This window comes from Prunus avium, chromosome 1 (genome assembly GCF_965620075.1).
Source record: "Prunus avium chromosome 1, drPruAviu1.hap1.1, whole genome shotgun sequence".
NCBI lineage: Eukaryota > Viridiplantae > Streptophyta > Magnoliopsida > Rosales > Rosaceae > Prunus > Prunus avium.
In genome coordinates this window covers 35723655-35744745 of record NC_142284.1, presented here as the reverse complement: position 1 = coordinate 35744745, position 21091 = coordinate 35723655, and the positions used below count along the sequence as shown (strand labels likewise).

The window sequence follows — 21091 nt, the reverse complement described above, 5'->3', positions numbered from 1 at the left end:
TTGGGAGATCGTAATGACCAAAATGAACATTTCAACCCAGGAAGAGGTTTCGAACAAAGAGGTTCATGTTCGAATCTCATTCCTTTTTAAAAATTTTAAAAGACAATCTATATTATTCATCCTAATTATTAATATTCCCACACCATTAATCCCAATTTTTTATTTTTCACAGAATAAAATAGTCGTCAATGAAACGGCGTCGTAGCACCTGCACCTGGAGTTGCGAAATTTGGTCCAATCTTTATTTGTTATTGGAGTTGGACTTTGCTACGGTCAAATATAGCTTTGTTCGCTGTAACCAACAGAAAAAGAAATAAAAGAAAAACAGAAGTAGGCTTTTTTGTTCGTGTGTCGAGAGGTTGAGGCCATAGCGATAGCAGGAAGAAAGAGAAGAAGATGCTGAGAGTCGCGGGAAGAAGGCTTTCATCTTCTGCAGTGGCTTGGAGGTCGTCGCAGACAACCCCAGCCTTTGTTTCTGGATCTCATCCGCTTTTCAATAACAACGATGACTCTTCCTCCGATGGCCCTTCCAGATCCCCCAATCAATTTTTCTTCCATTCCCATATTCCATCTCTAATCAGAGGTCTGCCCTAATCCCCCACCCTCTGCTTCAGATTTATTTAGGGTTTGGTTCTATTACAATTGATTGCTTTAATTGTGTAGGGCTACTTGTTCCATCCGGTCACGATTCTATTTTTTTATATTCAGAAATTGAAATTGGTTCATAATGCTTATGTAATCTTCATTTCTCTAATTTTTGCTTATTTTCATTGTCATTTTCAATCCAATATTTCCAAAGTAGGATCTTTGGTCAAATCGAAATGGGCATTTCACAGTTTTAATTGAGTATGTGACATGTCACTCGACCTGGGATTTTATGATTTGTTAAAGCACAGCGTTTGTGCTTGCTCCAGATCGATGTGTTTTTAATTTGATTTTGATACTTGCTTTGGTATTCTATTGCTGAATCAATTTTGTGCTTTGAATCCTTCTCAGTAAATTTGTGCGTCATTTATTGAGATTGAAAGAAGTCCGCGATAATGAAAGGACTGAAAAATTAGTCTATTTATGAATCCTTTGTTTGTTTTTATGCATTGTCTGGATTCTGGAAAAACTGTCGTTAACTCTTTGGTTATAATAAATCTCATTTCGCTAAGGATTATGGTTAACTACACAAGCTCAGTTGATACCCTGACACAATATCAAGACCTGGTTGCGTGTGGCGTTCGTTTAAATTGTTAGTTGCTGGATGTCTAGATAGGTCGGACGAATTTTTGAAAAAATGTAGGCAGTAGCTTCTGTTCAGAGTTATTAACTTGCGTTTAGTTTCTGTACTATACAGATATTTCATATGCTTTGCACTCTTTTGGCTGGGGTTGATAGTTAGGTTATGTTATACTCTAGCTATCTTTGTTTCTTGATAGATGCCCTTAGTTAGTTATTTGATTGGAACATGCCTTGCCGATGCGCCTGTCTCATGTGTAGAGGGGAAAATGTGATGTTTCTTCACATGTTAGTCTTGAAACTTATTTGCATGAGATTCAATTGTCTATGGAACTTGTTTGTTGAAAGGTTGGTTCCTCATTTCAGGATTTTCCTCTGAAGCCCTTGCTCCCGGACATGATATTGGTCTTATCTCAGAAATCCCAGCTACTGTGGCAGCTGTGAAGAATCCTTCTTCAAAAATTGTATATGATGAGTACAACCATGAAAGATATCCACCTGGTGACCCCAGCAAGCGGGCATTTGCTTATTTCATCTTGACAGGTGGCAGATTTGTGTATGCCTCCTTGATCCGGCTTCTGGTCCTCAAGTTTGTACTGAGCATGTCTGCCAGCAAAGATGTCCTCGCCCTTGCTTCCCTTGAGGTTGATCTGTCCAGCATTGAGCCTGGTACTACTGTTACTGTGAAGTGGAGAGGGAAGCCTGTTTTTATTAGGCGTAGGACTGAAGACGACATCAAGTTGGCTAATAGTGTGGATGTTCAGTCCCTTCGTGACCCCCAACAGGATGCGGAGAGGGTTAAGAATCCAGAATGGCTTGTTGTTGTTGGGGTCTGCACTCACTTAGGATGCATCCCCTTGCCAAATGCTGGTGATTTTGGTGGTTGGTTTTGCCCATGCCATGGTTCGCACTACGACATTTCTGGCAGGATCCGCAAGGGACCTGCACCATACAATCTAGAGGTACCCACTTACAGTTTTTTGAGCGAGAACAAGCTGCTGGTTGGATGAGCATTGCCGGGCAGTTTTTATTTTTTCAGGTGCATCATTTTTACGCGAGGTCTCATAATTCATAGCTTCCTCTACATCAAGGAATGTGATGTTCGCAAACTTCAATTTTTATTCTAGTCATGGTTTACATATTTGGATTTTGTATCTGCAGTCGGTACTGGTTGGAGTTCCGATGTCTTGAATAATACGATTACATTTTTGTTTACCATGTTGAGTTTCATGGTACTTAAGTTGATTCAATTGAATAATTGAAGTTTGAGTGTACGGTTTGCTTTTTGAAAGCATTGTTGACTTGGGCGACACAATTAAACTTTATCTTAGAGATCCATCATGAATTTATGGATTTCCAAGATACACGTTGCCTCAACACAAGCCCCAAAACTATCGACCTATGAGCTACCTAAAATGAGTGCAAATTTCTTCAATTTGGCTATAGTTTGGCCGGATACGGCGGGCCCAGCAATTATTTGGAGCCATAAAATTACTCAAAAGCAAGATGCAATTATTTGGAGCCATAAAATTACTCAAAAGCAAGATGACTTCCATCGCAATATCTTGCAATGCCAGATTAAATGTTCCAGAAACTGGCACGTTTTGCATTTGCCTTGCAGATTTGTGGACGAAGGTCCAATGATGTGGGCAATTGAACTATAAGAATTTAATACGGATAACAAGCTAAGCGGTAGAAAAGTAGCTGGAACCAAATATTAGAACAAAATATGACCCCTGCAATTGGCACATGCCCAATGGGGAAGAATATAGATAGTTGTTTTGTAAACTCTAAATATCAGGTTGTGCCTATAAGTAGGAGAACATAAGAGGCAAAGCAATCTTGGATCGGATGTAATGAGAGCTTGCATCCATGTGTATCTGAGAGCCGCCTTTAACCAATATCAATCGGCAAGTGCCTAGAGTTGAGCCAAAAAGCTAGCAGTCTTGGATAGGAACTAACGGCAATTTGCCTCCATATGCATCTGGGAGTTGGCTCTCATCAATATCACTGAGCAGGGTGGAGCTCAGTTTTTTGTTCTCAACAAAAACTATCTGCAAGATTATACGGTAAACAGATGATCGAGTTAAACTAAACGATCACTTGGTAGTTGTTAGCGGTATAAAAGTAGCAAGATGTGCAGATGACCCAGTTTTTACTGGTAAAGAAGTACTTTTACCTTCTTCTTGGTTTTGTTGTCAATAAATGGGTAAACCATCTTCCATGCCGTCATGAAAATGTAAGGCACATGAACAAGATATAACTTGCCAAGCCTTTCTGGGTAGCAATCCTGTCCAAGAAGACAAGTATCCATTATTACCTCGTCTGAGTGACGTTAAAACGTAAATGTCATTCCAATGTGCCACAGTTGAACAGAGAAGCTACACATTCCAATTGCATTTGTTTCTCCTAATCGATCAAAGACAATCATTTGGAAACTTGTTTGATGGAATGTAATGAGGAAAGTCGAACCTGCAAGATCGACAGAGCTGCTAAGTATCCACGAATGTCGCTATTGACGTATCCCCATCCTTCAAGATCTGCAATGGATACAAATTTTTCCTTGCCTGCTGGCATTCTGAAAGATAAACATAACATAGAGCATATGACATAGCTACAATTATTCAGGGCACATTCTAAAATATCGATAACCCCTTAAAACTATCATATTCAACCGACTGAAGTACCAAATATCAACTGCCATAACTAACATGTGAGTTACCTGGCACTTATTTTGTCAAGGCTATAGACTACAAAACCTGCAAAAGGAAACGGTCAAAATTTAAACTGAATGCAAGAAGTTTTCTGGTTTCATTAGAATAGCAGCACTTACGTTTGAACTCCTCTAGTTTGGTGCGCTTATGCCTCCCACCAAAAACAACAACGATGGGGCGTCCCGTCTTGTCCAGACCTTGCATAAACATCTTGTTATGAGCAATCTCTCTTGGAATCTCTGACTCAGAGATGGAACCATTTGGCACAAATGACTTCCTCCAACTCAGATACTTGAGGAACAGGGTAGAAGCCTTCTCAATATCCAGATCACGCGCCCGCAGAAATCTCCGGATCATGAAATCATCCACGTCCTGCAAAGCATACCAGCATTAGGCAAGTATAAGAACAATGTAGCCAATCTTGAAATTGGGTATGCAAAAGTTTAAATTAAACACTAATTTTTGTTATAAAAAGAGATTGTACATATAGAAAGGACAAGTTTATTAATTTTCCTTGACATATCAACATTAATATCCATCAGCAGTTTGAGCACAAAACAGTTCAATTGAAACCAGCTTCATCTCCTACCAAACCAATTAACCATACATGCTCAATTACCCTAATCATTATCATCTGAAATCACAACCATTTTAGCTTTAACAATCTTAGCTAGTAGTATCATTAGATAGAAGATGAAGGCTAAGCAAAGCAAGTTGTTAGGAAAAAGTGAGACCAAATTTAGAATAATTTCTAATCAAAGAATTGTCAACAAAAGTAAAGTGACAAACAGGAAAAGAGGAAAGTGGAGAGAGAGAGAGAGAGAGAGAGAGAGAGAAGAGTTATCCAATTCCAACCTTGGAGGAGGGATCTTCCCTTTCCACAAGAGCTCTCATGATGCCCATCTTGTTCCTCTCAATCTCATTGCTTTCAAAGTTTGCTTCTTCGATCCCCTCATTTACTTCCATGCTCATCACACTCTCTTTCCCATTGGATGACTCCATAATTCTTCTTCTTTTTTTACCAAAAATTCTTTCTTGTTATGTTCAAGCAACCTCCTTTCCTTTTCTTCCCACTTACTACGACAAGACCCAGCTTTCCAAATTCATAATAAATATCAAGAGAGAGAGAGAGAGAGGGGGAGAAAGGGCTACTCAGAGAGATGGACTATAAATGAAGGCAGTTGAGAAACTGAGATGAGCTGGTCTGCCGACCCGCGGAATTTAACGGACTCGTGACCTTCCGTTAACGAAAAGTCTATAGATAGAGACTTTTTGATGTTTCCTTTGGAACTCCATTATTGACTTGACTCTTCCTTTGTGTTCGTTGACAAACGTCCGTTTTTGTTTCCGTTACTAGTTCGATTATAATTGGGCTTTATTTGCGCGGCTTGGTCTCACTGACTGGAGTTGGGCCAACTAACCAAACACATGTCATTGTCATAAGGAAAAGGAGGGCCCACCAGGTGGGTCCATTCTCGATTGATTGATTTTTCTGTTTGGACTGAACGCATTTTTTGGAGTGATTATTATTTTTTCTTTTTCTGGTAACTCGCAAATGTGGCTACTATTTAGGCTTGTACACGTATCAAATATTGTATTACATTTGAATGAAGTTATCCGGATAATTAAAGTGGTTTTTGGACTGAACTCATTAAAGGTGGGGGGTTGGCTCTGATTCTAGTATGGACACTATAGTCTCTTACTTCTTTGTGGATTGTTGGTGGGATATTGAAAGGCTGAGAAGCGTTCTTCCTAAAGAGTGGGTGCAGAAAATTATTCGTTGCCGTGCTGACTTTGGGGGTACCCTGGAGGATTGTCAAATTTGGCAAACTACTTCTCATGGCCTTTTTTCTGTTAAGTCTGCTTATAACTTGCTCTTTTTAGGGATGGAGTGGTTGAACCCTTGGTGGAAAGTCCTTGGAAACTCAAATTACACCCGAAGATTCATTAGGGCCCATCTGGTAACGTTTTCGGAGAATATTTTCTAAGAATATTTTCAGAAAATAAAAACAAGAAACGAATTTTCATTTTCAGGAAATGAAAATACGTCTGGTAGATTAATTAGAAAACATCTTCAGAAAACAAAAATAATGAAAACATGTCTGGTAGTACAATTTGATATAATAATATGTGAGTTGTTTTTATGAAAACGTTTTCCACGAGAATGAAAACAACTTTTTTCTGTTTTCTACAAGTACACATGAACTTGTTTTCATTTTATGAAAAAAATTCTCAGTGTTTTCTATTGTTGGGCCACCGAACGTGTTTTTGCCTCATTTTTGTTCTCTGAAAATGAAAACAACCTCTTAAAACGTTACCGAACAGGCCCTTACTTCCTCTGGCTAGCGTATCAAGGAAGAATCATGTCCAATGAGCAGGGCCCGTAGGCTTTTCATAAGTGAGCCTGGTTGTTGCATTTGTGATTGGCATACGGAATCTACCTTACATATTCTTAGGGATTGCTCTAGAGCTAAAAGGGTGTGGAACAACCAGGATGCCCCTTTTTTCCACGCTGAGCTACACCCCTAGCTGCTTAGCAACTTTTGCTCTAAGAATAAGTTCCTGCAAATCCCTTGGAAAACTTTGTTTGGTTTGATCTGCTGGCATCTCTGGAAATGGAGGAATGATTTTATTTTCAAAAATAAGGATGATTTGCCTTTTAATCCTACAGAGCTGATTTTGTCTACTACTAAGGAGTGGATCAGGACCTCTACTATTAATCAATTGGGAGGTGGTAAAATCCAAGTTTGGCCTGGACACCCACCCCCCCTGAGAATGGTGTGTTAAAGCTAAACGTGGAAGGTGTTTGTACCATAATTAACCAAGTACATTCGGCACTGGGAGTTGGAACACAAACAGGCTCACAAGCCTGCTAAAGATAACATCAATGACACCATGACACCCCTCTGATGCGGCAACTGCCTGCCGAAGGTAGTTCCTAAAGCTCTTAACTACAGAACCTAGCCCACAGACATATGTCACCTCCACAACAGTTTGCACAAAGTCCCACATCGAAACTTTGTGCAAACCTCTCATTTTCACTTCCTTATAAATAGGGAATAGTGTCCAAGTGAAAAGGGTAACTACTTTCTCACCTTTACAATTATTCTGTCAAAATTACCACACATAGCTGACTTAAGCATCGAAGAGCCTTAGGCAGGTACCACATCGGTGACCGAAACTTAACGACTGCTTCTTCCCTGTTTCCTTCTGCAGGATCTCTCCGTGCTGAAGATCCACAATCTCATCCCTCTGCCGAAGGTCTAACACTCTTTACCTAAGTTGACCCTCCCAAAAAGAGCATCAACAGTTTGGCGCCGTCTGTGGGAATCAACTTTCGAATCCCACCTCTCTACCAGTTCTGCTGGCTCTATCTCCCATCCAACCTCATCGTCTCTTCTGCCCCTCACACTCCGCTATACTGAGTGAAGCTAGCCTTGATACCCAACACCATACCCCTCGTGGGGATTCCTCTCGAAAGAAACCTTCGGTCGATGCGCACCTCCGGGCCGAAGTTGAGCGCCTTCGTGCCAGCATCGCAAAAATGACAAAGAACTACAAACACCTTCATACCAAGAATGTCGAATTGGAACACGACTGCCGAGCCTTGAAGCATAATTGGGAGAACACCCACCACCAATTCATTCAGCAGGACCTCACCCAGGGTGTTGAACACACCCGACCGAAACAACCAGTCATCTCTCGTCATAACGCCCCGATTTAGTCTAGGCATGACAAGGACAAAGGCCACCTTCATCCAGAGGCAACCAAGTCGCGGCTTCTCCATATCTCCCCACCAAAGGAACGACCCCATGCCCCAACCAAGATCTATAGGGCTTGCAGGGACCGTATCTTGGAGCTTCGGCCAAAGCCCATCCCCATCCTTGTAGACCTCGATGACCCACGGGTGGCTCACCTTGGTCCCCTACCGAAGCCCATTCGCGTGCCTACCTAGGAGGGGGTTGGGACTCGGACGATTGGGAACCTTACCACCTTGAGGACTGGGAGCCTTACCATTCCGAAGACTTCGAAGAATGGGAAACTTATCCACCTCCACCCACCCAACACAACAAGTCTCCGGCACGCAATGCTCTCCATCATGCCGACCCTGCCATGCGACTCCTCTTCGAGAAGGTCCGAAGTCTTGAGAATGAGCAACACCGCATCCATCAGCCCTTTTGGACGAAGCCACACCCAGGCCCCTTCGTTGAGCGTATCCTTAACTATCGTCCAGAAAAAGACGTTCAGCCGCTTCGCATCGCCTATTATACGGGTAAGGAGGACCCCCTGACCCACATCCATTCTTTTCAATCTGCCCTAGGATGCAAGGGTCTTAGTGATGAAAGCATGTGCCTCTTTTTCCCCTTCACCCTTAATGGCGTTGCTTTGAACTGGTTCTACCAGCTGAACCCACACACTATCAACTCCTTCGACAGCTTGAAGTAGACTTTCCTCGACCATTTCATGATTTATATTGATCATTTGTACTCGGCAGATGACCTATATATGCTTCGGCAAGGTGAAGACGAACCCCTGCAGGAATATGCCGCTCGCTTCAGCCATGAGTATTCCCGCTGCCCTAAGACAAAAGATCGTGCTCCCTTCGGCGCCTTCAAGAGTGGCCTCCGTGAATCCAACTTCCAATACCTGGTCCACAGTAACCCGTGGAACACCTATGCCGAATTAATCAAGCAAGCAGCCATCCACGCCAATGCTGAATACTTTAACTCCAAGTGTGGTCCTGCCAACTAGTAACGGACCATCTTTGGCAATCCCCCACAAGTTTTAGAACCCACTCCCGTCAAACCCAACCATTACGCTCATGCCCCTAATGCTCATGCGAAAAACTCAACTCAAAAAGACGTTCAATCCAATAGGAGGGTGGCAAAGCTATAATACCTTGTTATCGCCGTCGAAAGCTATAGCCGGAAATCGCAACCGCCACGTATACCTCGTCTGGAAATCGCCTCCTCCGTGACCTCTCTCGTTAGAAATCACCCATCAACGGGAAATCACCTTACTCCCTTAAGCTGAAAATCGTCTCTCAATTCTCTCCAAAAATTTCTCAAAGCGCTGAAGTACTCTACCTTCTCCCCCTTAAAGCCCTTATATAGACACTCGCCATACCGACACCTCGAGCAACTAACCATCACACACTCCTTACCCTAAAAACGCCTCGATTTCCCAAAAACCCCACAAAACGCCTCGATTTCCACCCTAGTGAAACCGATTCAAATCCAAACAAAAGTTAGGGTGACACGTGGTGCCACAGGGGCTTGACGTCATACCTTCCGATCAACATGCTCCGTGCCAATCGCACAAGGACTTGTGCTCACAAGCGCATGACATCATACCTTCCGATCGGCATGCTCCGTGCGATCGCGCAAGGACTCGCACTCACAGGCTCATGACGTCATACCTTTCGATTGACATGCTCCATGCCGATTGAGCAAGGACTTGCGCCAACAGGCGCACGACATCATACCTTCCAATCAGCAGGCTCCATGTTGATCGCACAAGGACTTGCGCCAACAGGCGCACGACATCATACCTTCCGAGATGCATGCTCCGTGCCGATCACGCAAGGACTTGCGCCAACAAGCGCATGATCATAACTTCCGCTCGGCATGCTCCGTGCCGATCGTGCAAGGACTCGCACTCACAGGCGCATGGACTCGCGCTCACAGGCACATGACGTCATTCCTTCCAATGGCATGCTCGTGCCGATCGCGCAAGGACTTGCCCCTTTTGGCTCAATAGGGGTTACTAAGACCCGTATGATTAATGTTGTTTAGTTGTTTTTGTCCTTTTCTAGGGTTTTATACCCCCTATTTCACCCAACAACAAAAAAAGTGGTCTTTGCCCAAAGAAAGACTTTCATGAAATGGGAAAATAATTATTTTGCTATTCGTAATCAATAACGCTATAATATGCATGATAACATTTTCACGTGGCATAACATTATTGGTTAAGAATAGCAAAACAGTGCTATCTCCGTTGCAACTAAATTTTTCTCTTTATCCTAGGTTAGAATGAAAATATCCAAAGAATTAAAGTGAATTGTAACTCTATTTCTGCTTCCTTGATTAAAGGTGAGATTCTGCTAGTCATCCTCTATTTTGTCTCATTAAAGACTGCAAGGTGATGTTAATGACGGCACTATTTCTCATGTTTATAGAGAGCAGATCATCTAGCACATACTCCAATTTGGGTTATAATGTTGTGGAGTTCCCCCTCCTTCTATTGTAAGCCTTTTTGCTAATGATTATGTTAGGATGACCACTGCTAGGCTTGTCCAAGTGTAGGTTTTTTTTGGGGCTTCGGCACTCCATGTAACCAAAACAAACAAATTTGGATTACATTGGTTAATATCCAAATATTAATTTAATTTGGACTTTGGATCATAATTGGATTCCCATATTCGTCTTGGCGGATCAAAATCCACCCAATCTCACAACTCATCTTTTTGTTCATAGTTATATAGTTGGACTTAGTTCACATTTCATTTGTTAAGGGATTGTTGAATTGAAGTCATACTTGAATTATAAATTAAAATCTACTTCGTATTTGTTATAAGCAAGGAATTAGTGTATCATGTTGGGATATGAGTATTCAACTAGTTGGGTCGATTGATCATAATTATCCAAGTTTATGTTTACACATTTTATTATCCAAGTGTTGTCCGTCGGTGACATTTAGCAGTACAGCCATTACGCAACAACCGGAGAAAGGGAAAGCGCGGGAATTAATTAATATATAGAAGAGCTCGGTGGTTTATTTATCTGACACTCAGCTTTGTGAAATGGACTTGTCATCAAACCGGCAAAACAAATACAGCTTTCACTAACCACATGGATTTGTACATGTTGTTTGCTGCAAAATCCTTCTTAAGAAATCTAAATAAAATAGAAAATTGCAATGCCTTCACTGTTTCTTCAAGCAATTCCTCTCTGCATTTCTCTATCGATGCTCACCTGAAAACCTCCGTTTCTTATTCCATTTCCACAAACCTAGAGTCTAAGAAAGCTTCCCAACTACTACCCGCGCGACGTCCCAACCATATACTCTTCATATATACTGCCTCTACAGCCTCAATGATACGAAAACCGGAAGACCCATTTCGATTTTCAGTCAAATTAGGTATCTGAGTGTGGGTTTCAGTTGGGTCAAAATGAGAACTTGCATGTGGGTTCTTGCTCTTCTTTTTGTTTTTGGGTTTGCTTGGGAAGTTGGTGCTGATCAGAATGTGCCTACAGAGAGGATTTCAGGTATGCCTCTGTCATTGTTCGCTTCAAATTGGTTTCTAAAGCAGTTTCCCTTTTGCTACATTTGCCCCATATAGGCTCAGGTGTTTGAAGAAATGCCCTTTTGTTGTTTCCATTAATTCCCAGTTCAGAATAGTTGAGGTTCAGAATTTTTGGAATTTCTTTTCTTGACTTTCGTTGTAGGGCCAAATTGGGGGCACTAGTTTTGGTCAGCTCCGAGATGATTAGTGCTTGCATTTCAATTTTATATGAAATTCATACTGTAACTTGTATATGAGATAACCAAACTATGATTATTTATCTCATATCAGTTTCACTGGTAGATGTTCTTTTATCCTTTTTCACAAACATTACATCAAAGATTAATCTCGGGAAAGTGGAAAAGAGGGACTCCAATTGGTTCTTGGAAAGACGAGCCGTAAATTTTTATCCATAAGCATTTCGTAGCATTTTATTCTATTTGATGCACTCTTTTTCCGATTGACTAATGGAAGAATGATGCAGGAAGCGCTGGTGATGTCTTGGAGGATGATCCAACTGGAAGGTTGAAAGTTTATGTTTATGAGCTGCCTAACAAATACAACAAGAAAATCCTTCAGAAAGACCCAAGATGTCTCAACCATATGTTTGCTGCTGAGATCTTCATGCATAGGTTCCTCTTATCCAGCCCGGTTAGAACATTCAATCCTGAGGAAGCAGATTGGTTTTATACCCCTATCTACACTACTTGTGACCTTACCCCCACTGGCTTGCCATTACCCTTCAAATCGCCGCGGATGATGAGAAGTGCAATACAGCTCATATCTACAAACTGGCCTTATTGGAATCGAACGGAAGGAGCTGATCACTTCTTTGTTGTGCCTCATGACTTTGGAGCCTGCTTTCATTACCAGGTAGGACCCTTCTACTTTGTACCTAAGCATGATTTCCTTAGGTTAAAGAAAAGTAAGCTGTATCTGAACATGAGAAATTTATATGAATCAGCATTCCTGTAAAGGTGCACACTGCAAAATAGAGGATGAATTCATCCATCCCAAAATTTGAGGGAAAAATTAAACTTTTTGTGAAGAATATTTATACAATTAGCTCAATCACAAAAATAAGAAAAGTTTACTTGTACTGGTTATGGCTAATATAAGGTTTATACTGCTGGCATTCTATAGGAAGAGAAAGCTATTGAACGGGGTATTCTTCCACTGCTCCAGCGTGCCACCTTGGTTCAGACCTTTGGGCAACGAAACCATGTATGCTTGAAGGAGGGTTCAATCACAATTCCTCCATATGCTCCACCACAAAAGATGCAGGCCCACCTGATTCCCCAAGAGACTCCACGGTCCATCTTCGTCTACTTCCGTGGTCTATTTTATGACATTAATAATGACCCTGAAGGTGGTTACTATGCGAGGTACGTTTGTCAGGAAAGTGTTTTACCCCTTTGAATTTTATGAACATGTTGTCTGTATACTCTTTTATGAGATGGGAATAACATGGACATGAATGATGAAAGTTTATCTCTGTATCTGGTCTGCATGCATGATCTTCTGGAGTCAAATGTAACTCCCTCTTGACCCTTTAAATTGACTGACAGAGGTGCGAGGGCAGCTGTTTGGGAGAATTTCAAGAACAATCCTCTGTTTGACATCTCCACTGACCATCCAACTACATATTATGAAGACATGCAGCGATCTATATTCTGTTTATGCCCTCTGGGTTGGGCCCCATGGAGTCCGAGGCTAGTTGAAGCAGTGGTGTTTGGTTGCATCCCTGTTATTATAGCTGATGATATTGTCTTACCCTTCGCCGATGCTATCCCATGGGAAGAAATTGGAGTTTTTCTAGCTGAGGAGGATGTCCCTAACCTGGACACAATTCTCACTTCTATTCCACCAGAAGTAATCCTAAGGAAACAAAGATTGCTTGCAAATCCTTCGATGAAATGGGCGATGATGTTCCCGCAACCTGCACAACCAGGGGATGCTTTCCATCAGATACTAAACGGTCTGGCTCGAAAGTTGCCCCATGCTCAAAGTGTTTACTTGAAGGGTGGTCAAAAGATTTTAAATTGGACAGCAGGGCCAGTGGGAGACTTGAAACCATGGTAATGGAAGTAGTATATATCTTTTTGAGCAATGGCCTTTTGCATTGTATACTGTCTAGTCCCCAGTACCAAATTGAGGAGGATATGCTGCTGGGCTGGACTTTACTGAAAATGTAAAAAAATTCTTCTTCCTTTCTGAGTTTTGTATAGGTGCTGACATTCAGCAGATCCTTTCTGGATGCAAAATACTTGAACTGAAAATGCAAACATGCATGCTTCTTCCCTACTGCAGAAAGGTTGATGCCTGTTGGATATTCTTTTTTTCCACTGTAGTCAAAATCTACAATTTGATTTTGACAAATAGGTCCCTGTGTTGATTGATGTCACAATGACTTATTTCCTGAGCAACATAACAAATAAGTTCAGCCCTTGAGCTATCTTAAGAGCCGGATTGATGGGGGTCAAGCAACAAAGTAAAATATTTGTTTAATTGGGTAAGCCAAGTTAAAGCAATGCCTCATTTTTCACCCCTTTTGGCTCCATAAGTTTACTATCTGAAATTTATATCCAACTTTCAATCCACCTACCCACCACCTACCACCACGTTGCTTTGATTTTGAGTGTGATCATGTTTTTAAACAGTATCTTTGTGGTACCTAGCTTGAAACAGTATGCGAGGGCTGTCGGTTTTGACCAGAAGAGTTGCAAAATTGACCTCTAGCTTGAAGATTTACAATGAATAAAAGACCTCCAATCCAATGAATAAGGGCATCCAGATTGCAAGTCCTGCTTCATTTCAACCCTTTATCTGCTCTTCTACATTTTGGAGAGAGTTAATTTCAAGTTTTCAGCTCACAAGCTAATAATTAATGGGAGATTCACTAATATACCCAATATAGGAGCCCAAATTATAAAAATACCCCATATGAAATGGACTTTAGAAACACACCCAAAACTCATTTATAACATAACAAAAAGGCTTTTAACTTCTTTTAAATTACAAAATTGCCATTGATTTCTCAAAACAAACCCAACCCCAAAACATATAAACAAGCCCAAAATACTCAATAGGACATCAAAGTAATTTAATAATCAAAATTAAATTCAATAGAGCCAATTGTCATTTTTTGGGTTTGTTTATAGAAATTAAATGATGTGGGGTTTATTTATAGTTTTAGTGCTAAGAATGGGTATTTGACTAAATATCTCATAATTAATGACATATACATAGAGGCTGCAGAATACGATACAAAATTTCCTTCTTCTTCTTTCTGCTTGCACGCCACAATGTATACGTCTTAATCAAACACTAAAATTGCGTCTAGCTTAAAAGTAACGCTTGCAAGTTGTGACCAAATTTAATTCGGTTTGCATATTTGACAATTGTTTTGATACAAACAAAAATTAGGGAAGGGGGAGTCAATTACAATTTTTTTTTATTTTTTTTTATTTTATAAAAGCGATATTTAACTTACTGCCTTAGTCAGCTGGTGTAACCCACATTTGTAGTAATTGCATTTAACAGCATAAGCTACAATTTTTTTTTTCTTCCATATATTTCAGAATCTTGAGTTTTATTTCTAAGTACAGGTAAAAGCATATGTTTCAAATCTTCAAAGAGTTACTTAGTAAACCACAAGATGTGGTGCGTTTGACAAACTGTCATCTCAAGCTGGCGAACTGTGCCTCAATGTCAGGGGTTCGAAATCAGTTGGGAGCACTTCGTGGCCAGGGGCAAGCTGAACTCTGAGTGAGGATTGATCCCACTCTTCAAGTGTGGGGATACCTCATAGTATTTACCTATTAAAAAAGTCACTTAGTAAATAAATTTAGATAATTATATTAATATCTTTATAATTCAAAATAAAACATGTTGTAAGCAATGGAGGAGCCTTTAAGGGGGAAAAAAATACAACCTATATTTTTACCTTTTTCTATAAATAAAAAAATTGCTAATTTCAAGTGTAGTTCACTCAATTTTAATCTTCGATTTATATAAAGAAATTAAAATTAAAATTAAAAAAACTCTGGCAATGGTTTCAAAGCTTCATGACTCGTTTTCTCTTATAATATTGTACCACATTATTCAACAACATAAATACATGCAAACACATGTAAACCATGTATCATCGATTTTGTTCAATTTAAGGGAAGATTCATTTCCAAACTCGACGTTTAGATTTAACCACCTATACTTTATTATAGTAAATGGTACAAAATCCTGCCAAGATTTATTTACTTTGTCTACAATATGTGTGTTTTTTTTTTTTTTTTCTTTATTCAATTCTATGGCGACCACCAACCTTGTACAACAACAACCCAGGTAAGGCCATGGTCAGATGAAGGTGATAAATAACCACAAAAATAACTTTATCTATCTAATTAGGATTATGACGTCAGCATTGAGTCAGCTAGCTACCAAGTGCCAAGTACCAACAGTTCCATCGAGAGATAGAGTCGTTGTCCCCTACCTGCTGCCGTTTGGGGTCTACCAAAAATCACAAAAACCCCCCAAAAAAAATAAAAAAAGAAGAAGAAAGAAATCATCGTTTGTATCGTATCGTAAATAAAAGGAGAAATCTTTCCTCAGTAATCAGTCTTCCACCAACCCCCACATTGGCTTTGTCTCCTTCCTTACTTCCTCCTACTCTCCCTTTCTGCGAGTGCCCTGTGATCTAATATGGCTTCCATTTCCAAGCTTTCCAATCCCAGCCCTGCTTCATCTTTGTCGTCCACTTTCAACCCTAGAGCTTCCCAGCCCAAGTGCTTGATCGGCTTCCTCACCACCACCACCAACTTCAGCTCCAAAGTTTCTTCTTCCAAATTGTCCATACGAAGCAAGTCGTCTCTCAAGGGCTCTCTGGTGTATGTTTCCTTCTTTGGGGTCTACTGTTTTTGTTATTGATTTTTTATATTATCTGGTCAATACTTATATGCTTTCATGATTATGGTCCGTCTGTATCTTTAATCCTTTCAGATGCTTTGATGGTTTTTTTAGAAAGCTGGATTTGAGCTTTGTTTGTTTCATTAATTTCGTATTTTGTGTTCAAAGTTGTCTTATTTCATGTTGGTAATTGACTGTGAATCGAAAACGTTGCTCATTTGGGTTCACGGAACATTGCTTTTTGCAGTGTGAGATGTTCTCAAGGTGATGGAAATGGAAGTCCAGCAAAGAGAACATATCTCCATGATCTCTACGAGAAGGAAGGGCAGAGTCCATGGTATGATAACCTCTGCCGACCTGTTACAGATCTGCTTCCACTTATTGCAAGTGGGGTTAGAGGTGTAACTAGTAACCCAGCGGTAATTACAAATGATTTGCTCTTTTATTACATTTCTCCTGTGTTTTTTGAACCATGTTTACTGTTCTGTCATGTATGGAAGATGTTTTTCTTGATCTAAGATCAAATGAGAAATGGGTTTGGAAGTGAAATTATCAAAATGTTGGACCAATTGTTTCTTTAAATGCGTCTTCTGCGGTTTTCATGTATTATTTTGCGATCCGATCTAACTAGCTCTTTATAATTTATGACTGCAGATTTTCCAGAAAGCAATATCCACTTCAAATGCGTATAATGATCAATTCAGGTATTTTCAATGATTGTCTTGATGGGAAGGGGTTGTGTCTGGGGGATGTTTGATATTTTTATGGATCTATCAGTTTGTCCTAGTAGAGGTTTGTACTTCGTTAGAAATAGTTTCTAGCATGACTGTATACACAACTCATTATCATTTGAGTTGGTGGTTGTAGGCTCCTGGGCATCTGGGGCTAGGTAGGTGGACGTGTTGTTCTTTGCTCTCTAGTCCAAAAGTTTTAAGTAGCAACCCCCTGATACACTTTGTTTATCTGTCAATAACTTCAATTAATGGAATTTGCAGGGAACTTGTACAATCAGGAAAAGACATTGAAAGTGCATATTGGGAACTTGTGGTGAAGGACATTCAAGATGCTTCAAAACTTTTTGAGTCAATCTATGATCAAACTGATGCTGGTGATGGTTATGTTTCTGTTGAAGTTTCTCCCAGACTTGCTGATGACACTCAAGGGACTATCGAGGCTGCAAAATGGCTACATAAAGTAGTTGCCCACCCCAATGTCTACATAAAAATCCCTGCTACTGCTCCATGCATCCCTTCAATTAAGGAAGTCATAGCAAATGGCATAAGTGTCAATGTAACTGTAAGTATAGTTCTGTTTATCTTTGTGTTTTTCCTTTTCTTTGGGGGGGGTTAAAATTCGATTCTCATCTTTGCTTCGGTCAGAATAGATGGCCAATATGGTTTGTTGGAAAAGTATGTCTCAGTAGAATTTTTATTCGGTGTGGTAGGTTGGCTGACCATTTTGCCTGAGTGATTGTTTACATGGTGCGAGTAAAATCTGCCTGCTGTGCTATAGCTGTCATAAATTCTTGTGGGTAGACTGATCTTTGTTCTTGTTGGGCCTCTATCATGAGAGGAAGTTTTCGGGGGGTGTTGGCATCATCTCTAATTCATTTGAATTCTCTAGTATTTGAACTTGTGTGCCTCCTTTATATAATGATCTTACAATTACGTATTATATATGTTTTGACTCTTACTTTATCTTAATGTGCGCACAGCTTATATTCTCTCTCACAAGATATGAGGCGGTCATTGATGCTTACTTGGATGGCCTTGAGGCTTCCGGATTAAATGACCTCTCCAAAGTCACAAGTGTTGCTTCCTTCTTTGTCAGTAGAGTGGACACCCTTATTGACAAGTTGCTTGAAAAGATTGGAACTCCAGAGGCCCTTGACCTTCGAGGAAAGGTAAATCAAAATCACATGTTCAACTTCTTTTTCTTAATAAAAAAAACCAAGAAGGTAGAGATTTGCTAATGTCACGAGTTAACTGTTTTAGGCTGCTGTAGCTCAAGCTGCTTTAGCATACCAACTCTACCAGAAGAAATTCTCTGGCCCTAGATGGGAGGCTTTGGTGAAAAAAGGTGCCAAGAAGCAGAGGCTGCTGTGGGCCTCAACCAGCGTCAAGAATCCTGCCTACCCTGATACTTTATATGTTGCTCCTCTCATAGGCCCTGACACGGTGAGCCATTTTAGAGCCCAACCAGATAGCTGTTGCTTGATAGTTATTCGTTCTCATGATTTTAAGTCTGATGAATCTGATGATATATTATTTGCTTTAATAGACTTCATAGTTTAACGTGGCTTAATGTTTGATGCCAACTTTCCTTTTACAGGTTTCAACCATGCCAGACCAAGCTCTCCAAGCATTTATCGATCACGGTACTGTATCAAGGACAATTGACTCCAATGTCTCCGAGGCTGAAGGCATTTACAGTGCACTAGAGAAGTTAGGAATTGACTGGAGCTACGTCGGGAACCAACTCGAAATTGAAGGAGTGGATTCTTTCAAGAAGAGTTTTGACAGCCTGCTGGATACTCTGCAAGAGAAGGCCAACTCTCTTAAATTGGTTAGTCTGTAAGATGTAAGATTGTGAGAACTACTTGTATGAGTTGAATAAAGCTGCTGGGTGGGGCCTTGTCTTCCTGTAAATTTAGGCTGAGTGCTTTGTAAGACGTTAATTACGTTTGATGAGTTCATACCGGCTTCAAGTTGAGTGAGAGATTACATTTTGCTCCTGCTTTGGTGTTTGGCATTGTTTTCTCCCCACCCTATGAAAAAGCTATTTTAGACAGTCACCTACAGAAATGTACATCTGATGCACACTGCCTACTGGTTTGCTATTTATTCAGTGGCCGGATGAATAACATGGGATATGTGGACCGACCCGACCCACGAGTACTTTTCATTTGGATTTGAGAATAAAATTGAATTATGGGCCAACAAGTAGTTATGGTCAATGTTAATTACTGGTTTGCTACTTGAAGGGAAATGGTTTTATTATGTTACGTCAACAAATTTGTAGTTTGAACAGATCTGGATTAGTCTAGTTGGTTGTCGCAGTGTGGGTCCATTTGGGACTGCTTCTCTAGGAAGCATTTCTGCTCATAAGCTCATTTATTATAAAGATGTTGAAAGTTTCATAACAAATCTAAAATGCTTCATGGAAAAACACTTAGAAGTGCTTCCTGAAGAAGCATATGGCATGTGCTTCTTCATAAAACGCTTCTGTGATTCGGAAGCATTTCTAAACTTTTCTGTCAAATGTTGTCATAAGCACTTTTGGTTATCATAAAGCGTTTTTAATCCTTTCAAAAGCATTTCCAAATGGGCTCCCACCTTTTTGGTTATCGTTTAGATTGTCGCTTGTATAAATAAATAAATAAATAAAAATTAATTTCAGAGGAAAAATAAAAACAAAAGTACAATTTGAATTGTTGTTGAAATATCTTACTCAAATTTTGATTGTGTTATCGACATAACATGTCACACCATATCCAAAAATGAAACAAGATAGAAACTATTACATATTTTATTTGAAAAATAAGAAAGCTAATTAAGGGAGAAACCAAAAATGAAATAAGACAAAAATAGACAAAAATTCACTTATGATTCCAGTAGTTTGCCACTTTTACCACTTTGATCCTGTGGTTTCAATTTGGTTTGAATGGGCTTGGGTGGCTGGGTAGTGGTTGGGTTACTGAGAGGTGTTGCAGTGGGGTTGGGGAGGAGAAGGGGAGAGAGGTTTTATTTTTATTTTACATTTATATTTGTATTGGTTGTTTAAAAATGACAAACAAGAGACCAAGAGTCACCTTTTTCCAAAATAAAAAATTAGAGGGCTTGAGCTTGACAAGTTGAGGCCGTTATCTTCCCGCGAAACACATTTCCTGGCCCCCAGTCACCACTTCACAGTTCACCCTTTTCTCCCAAGTCAAGTAGTACCATAGCTAAAATGGCCTCAATCTCTTTCGTCGGATCTCCACCCCGACCGCTGTCTTCACCCGTTGGAAAATCTTCAAACCCGGTACGTCGTTTTGCGCATACCTTCTCTCTGATGCGGCAGAGACAGCGCGGACCTCAGTCTCTTCTTCTTCCGGAACCGGGGAAATTTTCTGATTCAGGTGCAGGCGGTTAGTAAATTAACCATTGAGATATTTATTGATTAGGTAAATTGGGCTTGACCCACGAGATTCAAAGATTGTATTTTGCTATCAATTGAATAAAGTTTGAATCTTTGATAGGTGGAAGCAATCCTGTCGAACGAAGAAGCTTTGTCTTTTCATCCATTGGTATGGTAGCTGCAGCCTTTTGCAATGCTTCAAAAGATGGAGTAGCCCTGGTGTTGATGCTCTTTTTGGGAGAGGGTCAACTTAGGTAAAGACTTGGGTCTTCAGCAGTTTAGGTGGCTAGGACCTTCAGTATCTAGATACCCTGCAAAAGACAAAGAGGAAGAAACAGTCGTTAAGCTTCGGACACCGGTGTGGTGCCGGCCGAAGGCTCTCCGATGCTTAAGTCAGCTGTAAGTGGTAATTTTGACAGAGTAACAGTAAGAGTGAGAATTTAGTCCCCCCAGTTACCAGGGTATTGTTCCCTACTTATAAGGAAGTGAAAATGAGAGGTTTGTGTAGATTTCCGATGTGGGACTATGTCCAAGCGCTGTGGTGGCGACACGTGTCCTTGAGATTAGGTTCAGCAATTGGGACCTTCAGCAGTCGGGAGCCTTGGCAGGTGTCTGGCATCTTGGAAGAGTGTCTTCCTTCGGCAGGGGAGAAGGCAAGTCTGCCTTGGTGCTAGTTGTTTTAAGGCTGGACATGCTCGGTTAATTATGGTGTAAACAGTAGTCCCCCAAGTTCGCGGTCAAGAAGTAGCTTCTGGGTTGGGAACTTGTAAGTTTTTTGCATAATTATGACCGAGCATTCCTAGGTTAGTATGAGTCGTAGGGCATTCCCTAGTCCCCCAAGTTGGCA

The 21091-nt window shown here is 40.5% G+C and overlaps 4 protein-coding genes across 4 annotated transcripts; 3 read left to right on the top strand and 1 right to left on the bottom strand.

Annotated features, from left to right (window-relative positions):
* Window positions 1-286: 286 nt before the first annotated feature.
* Window positions 287-2498, top strand: LOC110768696 (cytochrome b-c1 complex subunit Rieske-4, mitochondrial). The gene is made up of 2 exons (XM_021972537.2): window positions 287-583; window positions 1591-2498. Exons 1-2 carry the CDS (start codon window positions 397-399, stop codon window positions 2232-2234), a joined length of 831 nt encoding a protein of 276 aa, XP_021828229.1. The 5' UTR covers window positions 287-396; the 3' UTR covers window positions 2235-2498.
* Window positions 2499-2915: 417 nt separating this feature from the next.
* Window positions 2916-5113, bottom strand: LOC110768704 (sec14 cytosolic factor). Its single transcript, XM_021972546.2, has 6 exons — window positions 4794-5113; window positions 4058-4310; window positions 3947-3983; window positions 3697-3802; window positions 3404-3514; window positions 2916-3278 (listed from the first exon to the last, which is right to left on the bottom strand). The coding sequence occupies exons 1-6, from the start codon at window positions 4938-4940 to the stop codon at window positions 3162-3164; spliced, it is 771 nt and encodes a 256-aa protein (XP_021828238.1). The 5' UTR covers window positions 4941-5113; the 3' UTR covers window positions 2916-3161.
* A 5625-nt stretch (window positions 5114-10738) lies between these two features.
* LOC110768713 (putative beta-1,4-xylosyltransferase IRX10) lies at window positions 10739-13527 on the top strand. The gene is made up of 4 exons (XM_021972558.2): window positions 10739-11206; window positions 11708-12096; window positions 12367-12608; window positions 12792-13527. Exons 1-4 carry the CDS (start codon window positions 11110-11112, stop codon window positions 13303-13305), a joined length of 1242 nt encoding a protein of 413 aa, XP_021828250.1. The 5' UTR covers window positions 10739-11109; the 3' UTR covers window positions 13306-13527.
* Window positions 13528-15767: 2240 nt separating this feature from the next.
* On the top strand, window positions 15768-19087 carry TRA2 (Aldolase-type TIM barrel family protein). The gene is made up of 7 exons (XM_021972514.2): window positions 15768-16106; window positions 16373-16544; window positions 16780-16829; window positions 17121-17421; window positions 17840-18028; window positions 18120-18302; window positions 18457-19087. Exons 1-7 carry the CDS (start codon window positions 15922-15924, stop codon window positions 18700-18702), a joined length of 1326 nt encoding a protein of 441 aa, XP_021828206.1. The 5' UTR covers window positions 15768-15921; the 3' UTR covers window positions 18703-19087.
* The last annotated feature ends 2004 nt before the right edge of the window (window positions 19088-21091 follow it).

What these genes read in the sequence shown, in the direction of transcription:
- LOC110768696 (XM_021972537.2), top strand. Translation starts at nt 397, where the DNA reads ATGCTGAGAGTCGCGGGAAGAAGGCTTTCATCTTCTGCAGTGGCTTGG. An exon ending in TATTCCATCTCTAATCAGAG is followed by an intron (nt 584 to 1,590) that starts GTCTGCCCTAAT and finishes TCCTCATTTCAG; the next exon opens with GATTTTCCTCTGAAGCCCTT.
- LOC110768704 (XM_021972546.2), bottom strand. Translation starts at nt 4,940, where the DNA reads ATGGAGTCATCCAATGGGAAAGAGAGTGTGATGAGCATGGAAGTAAAT. An exon ending in GGGAAGATCCCTCCTCCAAG is followed by an intron (nt 4,311 to 4,793) that starts GTTGGAATTGGA and finishes TATGCTTTGCAG; the next exon opens with GACGTGGATGATTTCATGAT. An exon ending in CAGCTCTGTCGATCTTGCAG is followed by an intron (nt 3,515 to 3,696) that starts GTTCGACTTTCC and finishes CTTCTTGGACAG; the next exon opens with GATTGCTACCCAGAAAGGCT.
- LOC110768713 (XM_021972558.2), top strand. Translation starts at nt 11,110, where the DNA reads ATGAGAACTTGCATGTGGGTTCTTGCTCTTCTTTTTGTTTTTGGGTTT. An exon ending in GCCTACAGAGAGGATTTCAG is followed by an intron (nt 11,207 to 11,707) that starts GTATGCCTCTGT and finishes AGAATGATGCAG; the next exon opens with GAAGCGCTGGTGATGTCTTG. An exon ending in GAAGGTGGTTACTATGCGAG is followed by an intron (nt 12,609 to 12,791) that starts GTACGTTTGTCA and finishes ATTGACTGACAG; the next exon opens with AGGTGCGAGGGCAGCTGTTT.
- TRA2 (XM_021972514.2), top strand. Translation starts at nt 15,922, where the DNA reads ATGGCTTCCATTTCCAAGCTTTCCAATCCCAGCCCTGCTTCATCTTTG. An exon ending in GCGTATAATGATCAATTCAG is followed by an intron (nt 16,830 to 17,120) that starts GTATTTTCAATG and finishes TGGAATTTGCAG; the next exon opens with GGAACTTGTACAATCAGGAA. An exon ending in GCATAAGTGTCAATGTAACT is followed by an intron (nt 17,422 to 17,839) that starts GTAAGTATAGTT and finishes ATGTGCGCACAG; the next exon opens with CTTATATTCTCTCTCACAAG.